The sequence below is a fragment of the Mus musculus genome, chromosome 5 (assembly GCF_000001635.26).
Source record: "Mus musculus strain C57BL/6J chromosome 5, GRCm38.p6 C57BL/6J".
In the NCBI taxonomy this organism is placed as follows: Eukaryota; Metazoa; Chordata; class Mammalia; order Rodentia; family Muridae; genus Mus; species Mus musculus.
Window position 1 is genome coordinate 134,361,466 of NC_000071.6, and position 13,123 is coordinate 134,374,588.

At 48.7% G+C, this 13,123-nt stretch overlaps 1 protein-coding gene across 45 annotated transcripts in view; it reads right to left on the minus strand.

The window, feature by feature from the left end:
* The window catches only part of Gtf2ird1 (general transcription factor II I repeat domain-containing 1), a 99,207-nt gene that overhangs the window by 3,805 nt on the left and 82,279 nt on the right, over positions 1 to 13,123 (minus strand). For 17 of the 45 annotated variants that reach the window (XM_006504462.3, XM_011240893.2, XM_011240892.2 and 14 more), the window contains 5 exons: positions 5,371 to 5,451; positions 2,437 to 2,514; positions 1,717 to 1,909; positions 1,046 to 1,083; positions 204 to 281 (listed from right to left, as the gene is read on the minus strand). In XM_006504462.3, the coding sequence (XP_006504525.1) occupies positions 204 to 281; positions 1,046 to 1,083; positions 1,717 to 1,909; positions 2,437 to 2,514; positions 5,371 to 5,451 (468 nt within the window). The remainder of the gene's footprint in view (positions 1 to 203; positions 282 to 1,045; positions 1,084 to 1,716; positions 1,910 to 2,436; positions 2,515 to 5,370; positions 5,452 to 13,123) is intronic. The other 28 variants (XM_011240895.2, XM_011240891.2, NM_001081466.2 and 25 more) reach the window with 5 other exon arrangements.

Genomic DNA, 13,123 nt, shown 5'->3' on the forward strand with positions numbered 1-13,123 from the left:
ACCAGCACCCATCTCTCTGCTTCCTAACTACAGATGTGGTATGACCACAGTCCTCACTCTCCTGCCTTATGGTCTATAGATCTGTAAACCCTTCCTTTCCTTAAGTTGGGTTATAGAAAAAAGTAACCAACACACATGCCATCTGCCACTGGGGTCACGAGTGCTACCCTGTAGACCCACCCTGGCCACTTGGGAGCACTGACCGTATTTCTCATTGAAGAGCTCCTTCACCTGCTCTCGGAGGATCACCTTCTTCCCGAGCTTGTTAGAGTCATCCTCCTCTGTAGGGAGACAACAGCCTGCTGTAGCCTCTGCAGGACTGCCTTCTCTAGTATAGCTGCTGTGCTCTCACAAGTCACTACGCCATCCACATACTTGTTCACTTCTGCTCCCATTCATCCGTGGACACACCCACCCACCCACCCATTCCCTCAGCCCCCATTCATCCAAGGACACACCCACGGATCCACTCCCTCACCCCCCATTCACCCATCTGCCCAACCAGTCATCTTTCCATTCAACTGAATTTCTAAAGCAGCATCCCCCCCCCCAGCCCGGGCTTAGAGCACCCCAAGCGCAGCTAACAATATAATAGCCATATCAATCATAACCTGAGAAACAAGTGTGACATGTAGGACACTCAGGTGACACGGGGCGTCACCCAGGAATACTTCCTTTTTTGTTTGGTATTCGTGTTTTATTTCTCAAAGACAGGGGGTCTCACGCCACTGCCCGTGCTGGCCTTGAACATAAGCATCCTAGGTCATTCTTGCGAGTGTTGAGATTAGAGGGATGTTCCCCTATGTCCTGCTTGGTGCTGGGGATGGAACCAGATGTACTATGTGCTGTGTGCCACTGCGCTACGTACAGCTTAGCTCACTCTGTTTTAAAGGATGACTTTTAAACTGATGTGGGGGCAAGGCTGGCCCTAGATGGAGGGTCCCACACTTCTAGCATCTTTGTTTATTTAAGATTTTTTTTTTTTTGAAGGCAATAGAATAGTCCCCATGAGGGAGTAGGCTGGTCTCTCCTGCCTCTCACTCACCTGGCACCTTGGGGTCATTGCAGACTTCCGCAAAGGGTCTGAAAAAGATAAAAGCCAGGCTGACGTTAGGTTTCCCTTCCCCATCTGCTCCATGGGATAGAGATATCATTGTTCCATAGCCAAGATGCCAGCTGCTGTGGCTACAGCCAGGTCAGTTCCAGCTGTAGTTTTACAACCTAAGTGTGGCTCAGTGGTCCATGTGTTAAATGTGTGGTCCTCAGCCTGGCACATTATTGGGAGTGTCAGACTTTTTAGAGGAGGGGCTTAGTGGGAGGGATAGGTCATGGGAAACATCCTTCCTGGTACACTTGCTTCCTCACGTCTCTCTCTCCGCTCTTTGCTCTCATGAGGTAGGCAGCTCCTTCCACTGTGTGTGCATATGCTCCCTCCAAAACCCGGGTCAAGTGGCACGAGATCCCTGAACCTCCTTCCCAGCACTTGGGATGGAGAGGCTGCAATATTAGGAGTTCAAGGTCAACCTCAGCCACATGGTGTGTTCAGGGCCAGTCTGGACTATGTGAGATGCTGTCTAAAAACAACAACTAAATTTGGAGTTGATCTTCTGACTCAGGATCCTATCTCCGACAGACCGCTGCTACCTGCTGGCTCGTGTCCTGCAGCACTGGGGGACCCTCCCACCCCGCTCGCCCTGCTGTCCCCACGGCACTCACTGGAGCTGGTTGATGATGACCATCCGCACATGCTCCCTGGCCTTCAGGATCTTCTCCAGCCGATGGATGTCATAGGTGTTGGGGTTCCGGAAGGGGATGTCATCTGGGAGGCCCTTCACCTCCACGGCATCTGGGCTGTCCCGGATCAGTTTGTAAGGGACCAGCACAGGCCGATTCAGTCCCAGGGCCTCACCTGAAGAACACGGGTCAGAGTCAGAGAAAGATGGCCCGTGTCAAAGGGTGAGACACTCTGGGGAGAGGATTATGACTCTGACAGCCCAACTTTGCAGCATCCCACCCTAGGGACAGCAACATCACTCAGGTATGCTATGATGGTTAATACTGACCATCAACAGATTCTGGAATTATCCAGAAGACATACCACTGGGCAGATCTGTGAACAACTTTCTAGATTGCCTTGACTGACGTGGACCTATTCTACATGTGGGTGGCACCATCTCAAAGGCTGGATCCAGTCCAGAAGTGAATGAACTGGACAGAGTGAGTTGGATACCAGCACCCACCTCTCTGCTTCCTGATTACAGATGTGGTATGACCACAGTCCTCACTCTCCTGAACTATGGTCTATAGATCTGTAAACCCTTCTTTCCTTAAGTTGGATACAGCAATTAGAAAAAAGTAACCAATACACATGTCATTAGCCATCAGGGTCGCGAGCGCTACCCAGTAGATCCACCCTGGCCACTTGGGAGTACTGACCGTATTTCTCATTGAAGAGCTCCTTCACCTGCTCTCGGAGGATCACCTTCTCCCCCAGTCTGTTGGCATCATCCTCATCTGTAGGGAGACAACGGCCTGCTGTGTAGCCTCTGCAGGACTGCCTTCTCTAGTATAGCTGCTGTGCTCTCATAAGTCACTACGCCATCCACGTACTTGTTCACTTCTGCTCCCATTCATCTGTGGACACACCCACCCATTCCCTCGGCCCCCCATTCACCCATCAGCCCGCCATTCATCTTTCTATCCACCTGAGTTTCCAAAGCAGCACCCCCATCATAGCCCAGGCATACAGCACCCAAGCAGGGCCACCAGGGGCAATCAGTCATAACCCAGGATCAAGTGTGACATGTGGGACGCTCAGGAGGTGACACCAGGCATCACCCAGGAGACTGGAACCCTTGCTTTTTTGTTCTGCATTCATGTTTTCATTTCTCCAAGACAGGGTCTTATGCTGCTGCCTGTGCTGGCCTTGTACGCAATCATCCTATGATAGTCTTCTGAGTGTTGGGGTTAGGGGATGTTCCACCGTGTCCTGCTTGGGTCACTGAGTTACAGTTCAGCTCACTTTTGTTTTACAAGATGAATTTTGAAGTGACATGGTTGCCCCTGGATAGAGTCTGTACTTCTAGTTTCTTTTCTATGTATGTATGTATGTATGTATGTATGTATGTATGCATGCATGCATGTATCTGTCTGTCTGTTTGCCTCTGCTTCCCAGTGCTGGGTTTAAAGGTGTTCATGCCCAGTTTAGATCTTATTTATTTATATATATACATCCTATGTGTGCAGTGCCTGAAGAGGCCAAAGGAGGGCGATGGGTCCCCTGGAGCTGGCCTCATAGGAGGTTGTCCTCTGACCCGCACGCATTCAGTTGCACAAGCACCCATGCCCCCCCCCCACATATCCATACACAACAGCTGAGAACTACCAAAAAATTCTTACCATCCACTGTTCAAATTTCCCGTCACCTCAAGAAATTCTATTTTGTGTGTTTCATTTCTTAGATACCTGAAATCAGTTCCCTTAAATCCGAAAAGCACATGTCTGTCTGTCTGTCTTCAAGACAGGGTTTCTCTGTGTAGCCCTGGCTGTCCTGGAACTCACTCTGTAGACCAGGCTGGCCTTGAACTCAGAAATCCGCCTGCCTCTGCCTCCCCAGTGCTAGGATTATAGGTGTGAGCCATCAGTGTCCAGCTGGACTCACTTTGTAAACCAGGCAATCCTCAAATTCATAGACATCGTCTGCCTCTGCTGGCACGCCACCCAGCTGCACAGGTCCTCTTTTGGTGTGGGGTAGGGAAATCCTGCTTGAATGTAGCCCAGGCTGGTCTTGCACTCACTATGTAGCCAAGGATGACCTTGACCTCCTGATGACTCTCCTGCCTTAGCTTCCTGAATGCTGGGAACTGAATCCAGGCCTTCATGCAAGTCAAGCGTTCTACCAACTAAGCTATATCTTGGCCCTACCCCACTCCCATTACTTTTTGCTGTTGTTATCTGAGACCCTTGGCCTCCCACAGTGCTTGTGTTACAGACACTGCAGCTTGGCACATCCTGGTTTTTGGTCTCTTTTCTGAGGGGCTCTCCACCTTAGAAGCTGTCATCTTACTCTTTCAAGTCCACCATGTTAGCTTTAAGGAATATGCCTGCATGCACGTACTCGGGCATACACACACAAACACACACAAACACACACACAGGCCTGGCATATGAAATCAGCCAGATGTTTACATGGGACCAACACACCTGGTTTGGGAGCCAGGCTGGGGCTGCTACACTGCCCAATCTCAGGGTGAGGTTCAAGGGCCTGGAATGACTTGGGTCTTTCCTCACCTGAGTGGAACAGGCTCTGCCTCCTGCAGGAAACAGGGGCTACTCTCAAGAGTATTTGTGGTAAGGAGGGTCAGAAAGTTACAGGGGAAAAAAAATATTCTTCTTCCCGCCTACAGCTTGCATACTACCTCCCTTTTATGGCTAGCACGATTGAATACAAGAACTAAGAACAACCACTGCCAAGTTCAAGTTCACTGTGTTGTTTTCCAGCTGGGCCTCAATCCCATGAGCCTCCTGCCTCAGCTTTCCTGGTGCTGGGCGTGTTCCTCCAGAAGTTTTTGTTGTTGTTGTTTAGTTAATTTATTTTGTTTGTGTGCATATATCCACGCATGTGGACCAAGGTAGGCAAAAGACAACTGATAGGGCTTTTATTTTTTGTTTGTGTTTCTCTGTGTTGCCTTGGCTGACCTGGAACTCTGTGGATCAGACTGGCCTTGAACTCTCAGAGGCCCGCCTGCCTCTGCCTTCCCAGCACTGGGATTACAGGCATGTGTCACCAGGCTTGTCTCTCAGACAGAGCCGCACCAAGTAACTCTGGCTATTCTCCAGTTTGCTACACTTGGCTGGCCTGGAACTCACAGCCAGCCACCTACCTCTGCCTCCTGTGTGCTGAATGACATGTGTGCCACCACACTAGACTCAGAGGACAACCTGTGGGGGTTTGTTTCGTCTTATAGACCACGTGGGTCCCAGGGATTAAACTCAGTTTGTCCAGTTTGGAGTCCTGTGCCTCTAGCTGAGCCAAGCCCAGGGTGTTATTTTTCTTTAAGTCTCTCTCCATCTTCCTTCTTTTCCTTCCTTCCTCCCCCCCTTCCTTCCTTCCTTCCTTCCTTCCTTCCTTCCTTCCTTCCTTCCTTCCTTCCTTCCATCCACTTAGTTTGTTTTGAGCCAGAGTCTCAAACACCTCACTACTTGAGTTCAGTATATAAGCCAAAGATGATCTCAAAAGGTGGCCTGATCTTGTCTGGACTGCCGAGTGCTAGGGACTGCAGATGCGTGCCACCATGCTTAGCTCATAATTTGTTCAAACAGCGGCACAGACAGAGACCCCTGCGTCTGCGCCCCTGGGACCCTTCTGACCTGGCTGCCAGGTGTCCTGTTGCAGTCTCCTTGGTCTGGTGGTTTTCCCAGCTTCATGTCCTGTAGTGAGAATTTTGGTTTCTTAAAAAAAAAAAAATGCAGAAATATTGTAAGAATGTGTTTTTATTTTAGTCCCATGTGTGGGAGATGAGACTGCTTCAGACTGTCCATAGTGGTTGACTGTGATTTGTCTAGTGCTCTGGCAGGGGCAATGTTTTGTCAGGTGCGGATGGTTTCTGGTAAGTATGTGATGTTTGAAAATCTGGTGCCTTTTTAGAGGATATAAATGCTAGGGTCCCCGAGAGAGTAGGTTGCTGTTGGTGGGCTCTTGGTTGGTTGCTGTCGATTAAGTAGCCGTGCTCGAAGAAGAAACAAGAGGAAATTAGATATCCTGATGGAGCAAACCTGCCCCCAAGGAAATCTACACTCCTGATCAGCCGGAAGTAGTCTAAAGATATCAGGTCCCTTCCCTGCCCCTGACTTCATTAGATGACTCCCCCACCCCCCCAAATGTTAGGGTGTTGAAAGGGTGGAAGAGGAAGGATAAAAAAGAACCCACAAAGCAGCCAATAGTCTGGCTGTGGTGTTCCTATCCCCACTAATTACCTTGTCACCTAAGCTTTCCTCAACACCCTGCAAAGCCCCGAGTGTCCAGCAATCAGAGTCCCACCTTTGCCCACCCCTACTGTTCTCGTGGGCCGATGTCACACTGACTCAAATGAAGGTGTCGGTTGCTCTTATCGACTTGGGTGGTTTTCAGAGGTTAACTTTGTGTGTGTGTGTGTGTGTGTTTGTATATTTACACCTTTATATCAATGAAGCCCTTCCTCAGGACGCTTACTTTTTTGAGAGAGTCTCTCGTTTGGAACTGGCCAAGCAGGCTAGGCAGGCTGCCCCGCGTATCCACTTGTTTCTCCCTGGGAGCTGGGAGTGTAAGTGGATGCCATCGAGTCTGGTCCTTTTCTCTATGGCTTTGCGGACTTAGCCATCCCAAGTCCCTCTGCTTCATACATTTACGAAAGGGTTTCTGGAATCTTATTGAAAAGTCTGAGGCTCCCTCAACCTCATGGATAGCAGAGCCTCTTTTTTACTTTTCTTTTTTTTTAAATGATCCTGAGAACATGGGGTGCAGGACATGAAATCTCTTGTTTGATCTTTTTTGAGACAGGATTTCTCTGTGTAGCCCTGGCTGTCCTAGAACTCACTCTGTAGATAATGCCTGTCTCTGCCTCTTGAACGCCTGCACTAAAGTCATGGGCCACTATGCCCAGCTAGGACTTGCGATCTTTATTCCATCCAGGGGTAGGGTAGGCTACAGTGGCTCTGGCTGAGTCTCCATAGACTAGGTCAGGGCTTCCCAGACACTTGGCTCCATGACTCCTTTCGGAATAAAGAGAGAAGCATAGCCCCAGATCTGGGCCCAGCAGTGGGGCATCTGCCCAGAGACCTCCCTGCCCCACCCCGGCAGAGGCCAGTGCATCTCAGGAAGACAGAAAGGCAGTCATTACCAGAGCCAAACTGACAGAAAGCACAGGTAATGACTGGGAGGGAGGAAGTGTGACTGACGCTGGGATTGTAGCATCTTTAGACGCCAAGAAAGGACAGTATTATTTTGAGCTCTGAAGACCAAGACCGAGCTAGAAGGGTAGAGAAGGAAGAAGGCAGGGACTGGAGGACTGGGGCCAGGGAAATATTCCTCAGGCCTTGGGGAATAGAATGCAGAAAGGCGGGGAGGTAGTAAGTCAACCTACCTAAAACTGTAGATTGTTAAGGTAGGCTTATCCAAGACTAGAGATAGTAAGTTAACTTATCTATGATCATCCACAGTGAGCTAACTTACCCAAGATTACAGACCCACCTTATCCAAAATTGAAGATCATAGTTAACTTATCTAATAGCACAGCTCAGAAATGGCAAAGTTAGATCCTAAAGGGGCAAAAGAGACTTCCTGTTCTTCTAATGCCTCCTTCCTTGCTCCCTGATTATCAACAGCAACCCTAGACTGGCACCCTGGCCTATGTCAGGTTCCCTGTCCTTACTTTTGAGGTGACAGGAGACAGCGCTGAGAGGCCTTCAGCACCATCAACCGGGCCTTTTGCTACCTAGATGTGGCCAGCAGGCCCGTCCCCTCCACCGCGCATTCCAAACTGGGCCTCAAACAATGCTAGAGACATGGAAAAGCCACTTTCCTCAGGTAAATCACTGTGGGAAAAGTTTAGAACATCGTAAGTTTGCCAGGCAGTGGTGGTGGTGGCGCACGCCTTTAACCCCAGGAGACAGAGAGGCAGGCACATCTCTGAGTTCGAGGCCAGCCTGGCCTACAGGGTGAGGTCCAGGACAGCCAGGGCTACACAGAGAAACCCTGTCTCAACAAACAAACAAACAAACAAACAACCCAACCTCAAAACATAACCCACAAAGCCAAAACACCAAAGGAAAAGAAAGAAAGAAAGTGAGAGAAAGAAAGAGGGAGGGCTGGAGAGATGGCTCCGTGGTTAAGAATACCAGCTGCTCTTCCAGAGGTCCTGAATTCAATTCCCAGCAACCACATGGTGGCTCACAACCATCAGTAATGGGATGTGATTTCACCTGGCATGTAGGCATATCTACTGACAGAACACTCTCTTATTTAAAATAAATACATAAATAAATTTAAAAGAAAAAAATATATATACACAAGTAAAATTTAGCTGCAGGACCACTGGTTGACAGCTGTTGACTTAGCCATGAGCCTCTCACCAGGATAAGCCTGATTCTGCTGGGCAGGCAGGGTGACCTTGCTTAGCAGCTAGCTAGCTACTGTGATCTGTCTTGAGGTAAGTGTGACAATATTTTTACACCGTAAACCTCCTCATTTGCTCCAAAATGTCTAAAAATTGCAGTTTCCGTCTCTGTAAAACACATCTAATTGCCCAAGGTGTAATTCAAGGGTGGGAACCTGAAAGCAACTCCGAGACAAAAGCAGGTGAAAGACAGCGCGAGGATAGCTTAGCCTCCATAAAGCCACGGAGATGTCTGTCCTGGGATGCTTTCCCTTTGGGAATACAATATTATTAAAGAAATTAATATTTTCCCCCTTGCTCTCTGTATGATTGGAGTGAATTCTCACGGGTGGGGTGGGGGTGGGGCCATAACATTTGCCATAACAGTTTCTCAAAAACTGAACTTAACCTGGGAAGGCGATTGTGGGGTGTCCTAGATTAAACTGGGGCTGTTGGGAATGTGGCTGTAGCTCCCTGGGGTGCTCAGGTTTCTGGGCAGCAGGGAGCCAGCACAAAGACCTGCCAGATCTTCAGCTGTAAGATCTAATCCAGGCTGCAGAACCAGCCAGCCCTCTGGGCCTCTGGCTGAGACCTGTCTGGCCTTGATGCTCAAAAGAGCTGAACCCGGCTTGCTGGGGTCACATAGGAAGCTGGCAGCTCTGCTCTACCTGTGGGGACCCTACTTTTCCCTGACAGTGCACTGAAGCTGTACTCTATTATCAGTGAGGCTCCTGATATGTGTCTGTGTGTGCCAAGTGTCTGTGGGAGCTTATGGTGGCTAGAAGTGGGCATCTGATCCTCTGGCACTGGAGTCACGGGCAACTGGGAGCCACCTCTGAGCCATCTCTCAGGTCCCTAGGATTCAGTTTTGAGGCAAGGTCTCTTACAGCCCAGACCAGCCTCAAACTTACTATGTAGCGGAAGCTGGCCTTGAACTACTCCCAGAGGCTGGGAGTGCAGAGGCACATCATTAGATCTGGCAGGGGAGAATGACTGGCTGTTTGAAAGTCATAAGTGGGCAGCCGAGGGAGGAGGATTCTGTCAGGTATTGTGCCGTGGGGACGGTTCTTCCCATCCTCCTTTGCAGCAAGCCACGTAAGAATATTCTCTTTTCTAAGTGACTACCTAACCTCAGCTTGAATGCCTCTAGTGACAGGGAGCTCACTACGTACAAAGCTTCTCCCCTGCCCCAGGCTTCTCAGACCCAGGCTTTCAGATTATTTTCAAACTTTTTTTTTTTAAAACCACCTTCCTCATCAGCCACCCCACCCCTTCTAGATCTTAATCCCCCCTCCCGCCTCCCTGGCTCAGCCCTCTGTAGACCTTCCTAGTTCTGTTTTTGGCTCCAGCTTTACTTTCTGTAGGCCACCTGCCCCAGGTGGAAGCTGGTCACCATAGCTACCACTGGAACATTCAAATCTGACATCATTTGGAAGACAAAGCTCTGAGCCCTGAACATAAAACTTAAACCACATCAAACCTGGTGGAATGGCTCTGTGATCCTAGTTACCAGGTGGGGAAGATTGTAAATTCAAGGCTAGAAGATTGTAAATTCAAGGGCTACTTAGTGACACATTGTCAAAGACAGCCAGAGCTGGGCGGTGATGGCTCACACCCTTTAGTCCCAGCACTTGAGAGGCAGAGGCAGGTGGATCTCTAAGTTCAAAGCCAGTCTGGTCTACAGATCAAGTTCTGTGACAGTCTGGGTTACACACAGAGAAACTCTGTCTCAAATGAAAAAACAAACAACAAAAGACAGACAGACAGACAAACAGAAATAAAGAACTCAAGCTGGCTAGGGATGTAATTCTATTGGTAGAGCACTTGCCTAGCATGTATGAAGCCCTGGGTTTCATCCCCAGCACTGCACAAAATGGCATGGTGCGCACACTTACAAAGCCAGCACTTTGGAAGTAGAGCGGAGGCTGGAGAGTCAAGAGTTCAAGGCCAGCCTGGGATACCTGAGACATTTTGTTTCAAACAACCAAAATGAAACAAACACAAGATCTGGAAGTCCAGTTTGTGGCTGTCTCTTCACTCAGCCTGGCAAATGTCACCTCCCTAGGCTGAGAGAGCTACCCTTGCCTCCAGATGCGAGTCTGGCTTGTCACAGCAGAGAGCGACTTCACCCACCTGCAGGTCACCACTGTGTGAACTTGCAGAGACTAATTTGCACTCATTTTTGGAGGATTTCAACTGTGCACGCTGCTCATGTGTGCATTCAGGCCTTGCCTTCCTCTTCTCTCTCCACAATACTTATTAACCCTTTCCTCAGCATCCACATTGTTCCAGTGATTCCTCTGGGATTATGTTCCCAAGTCTTTCCCCACAGGGACCTTCCAGGCACAAGGGACTGCACCTGGTCCCATCACCTTTCTTTGACATAAACTAACTCAAATGAGACAACACCTCCATCAGAAGACCTGTGGCCATTTTCTTAATTAGTGATTGATGGGGGAGGGCCCAGCCCCACTGTGGGTGGAGCCATGCCCAGCAGGTAGTTGTGAGGTGTATTCAAAAGCAGGCTGAGCCAGCAGGGCGGGTGTGTGTGTAGGGGTTGTAAGGGCAGTAACCAGTGTTCCTCCAGGTTCCTGCCCTGTCTTCCTTCAGTGATGGAGTGTGACCTAGGAATTAAAAGCTGAAACAACCCCTTCCTGCTCTAAGGTGGTTTTGATCATAGTGTTTATCAGAGCAACAGAAACCCTCAGACAAGAGTGGACTAGTTTGACAGAAGATAACACACATCCGAAATCCCAGCGCCAGGAGGTGGAGACAAGGGATCCTAAATTTAAGATGATTCTCAGCAGCCGGGCGTGGTGGCGCACACCTTTAGTCCCAGCATTCGGGATGCAGAGGAAGGCACATTTCTGAGTTCGAGGCCAGCCTGGTCTACAAAGTGAGTTCTAGGACAGCCAGGGCTACACAGAGAAACCCTGTCTCGAAAAACCAAACCAAACCAAACCAAAAACCAAAAACAAACCAAAAACAAAAAACCAGATGATTCTCAGCTAAACTCCACCAAGTTCCAGGTTGGCCTGGTCTACTTCACAAAAAAGAACCTTTTTCTTTTTCAAGGAAGAAACTGGGGGACTGGAGAGATTAAGGGCTCAGAGGTTAAGAGTACCGACTGTTTTTCCAGAGCCCCTGAGTTCAATTCTCAGCAACCACATGGTGGCTCTAATCATCTGTAATGGGATCTGATGCCCTCTTCTGGTGTGTCTGAAGACAGCCACAGTGTACTCGAATACATTAAATACATAAATAGATAAATAAATATTTTTTTAAAAAAGAAGAAACTGGGCTTGGGGTGGGGGTAGAGAGATGGCTCAGTGGTTCAAGAGCGATGGTTGCTCTTGCAAAAGAACAAGGTTCGGTTCCCAGCATTCATTGTGGCTTACAACCACCTACATCTCTAGTTCTCTGGCCTCCACAGACACCAGGCACACATGGTGCGCATAAACACGTGCAGGTGAAACAAACAGATAAAGAATCCCCCCCCCCCCAAAACACAGCAGCAATAACCACAACAGACAAAAGCTGAGTGGGTAAAGTGTTTAGCTTGGAAACATAAGATCTGAGCCCCACATCCTCTGTAAAAGCAGGGCCTGAAGCCAGCCAAGTAGCTCAGATGGTAAAAACACCTTCCTGCCTCTAAGGTTGAAGACCTGGGTGTATACATACACACACACACACACATACACACACTATGTAGTAATTCTTTTTTTTTTTTTAAAGCAAGGCTTAGGGCTGGAGAGATGGCTCAGTGGTTTAGAATGCTCACTGTTCTTTGAGAGGACCTGAGTTCAGTTCTCAGGGCCTGTGCCAGGCAGCTCAAAACTGAAACTCCAGCAGCAGGGGATCTGGTGACATCTTCTGGTCTCTAAAGGAATTGCACTCACAAACAATTCTTTTCCCTACCTCTCCCCCACCCCCTCGATTAAAAGTTATGAACGATAGTGTGAAATTGTAATCCCATCACCAGAGAGGCAGATACAGAAGGATGCCTGGGACTAGTTGGTCAGCCTAGCTTCAGGCCAGTGAGAGATACTATCTTTAAAAAAATAAAATAAAATAAAAATAATAATACATTTAATAGGGCAGCTCCACAGGACCAACATCTAGGGTTGCTCTCTGGCCTCTGTACATAAACACACACACACACACACACATACACACACACAGAGGCACACTCCCCCCACTCACGCACACACTCACTCAAAATTCTAAAACCAGATGCTAGTGGCTCATGACTTTAATCCTAGTACTCTGGAGCCAGAGACAAGCAGATCTCTATAAGTTCAAGACCAGCCTGGTAAACAGAACAAGTTCCAAGAAAGCCAGGGTTACACAGAAAAACCCTGTCTAGAAAAAACATAACGAACATAAGTAAAAAATCCTAATATCAAACCCTATCCATCAAGTAAATAAACCAGTTTAAACTGGGAATTTGTAAAAAAGGGAGGTTACAGATAGGACCATAGGACCCATGTCATTGCACCTAGTGGTCAGGAGGGGGCGACAGAGAGACACTCAGCAGAATCAGATTTAGCACATTAAGGTACAACTTAGCTCCTGCAAGTAGGGAAGTCTTTTCCTTTCAAATCTCAGCCAGGCTAGGCAAATGCTCTGTGACTTCGAGAAATTTCCTTCAACTCTCTTGAGTCTATGTTTCCTCCTGGGAGAAGGTAACCGATCCCAGAGTGGTGGCCCACTACTGTAACTTCAACGCTCTGGAAGCTGAGGCAGAAAGGCCACAAATTTGAGGCCAGTCTGGGATACATATCAGGACGCTGTCCCCAAAACGAGTGCGTTTGGAGGCCAGGGAGAGCCATGGGGGCTGTAGGGGGATTGGCTGACTTATATACTGGGTTCCTACCGAGGCTGGAGGTCTAGCCATACTTCCTGGACCCCAGAGGGACAGGAGCAGAAGCACCCAGCAGTGACATCAGCTTAGATAATCACTTGTGTCAGGGGTGGCAACTGGCTAGGGT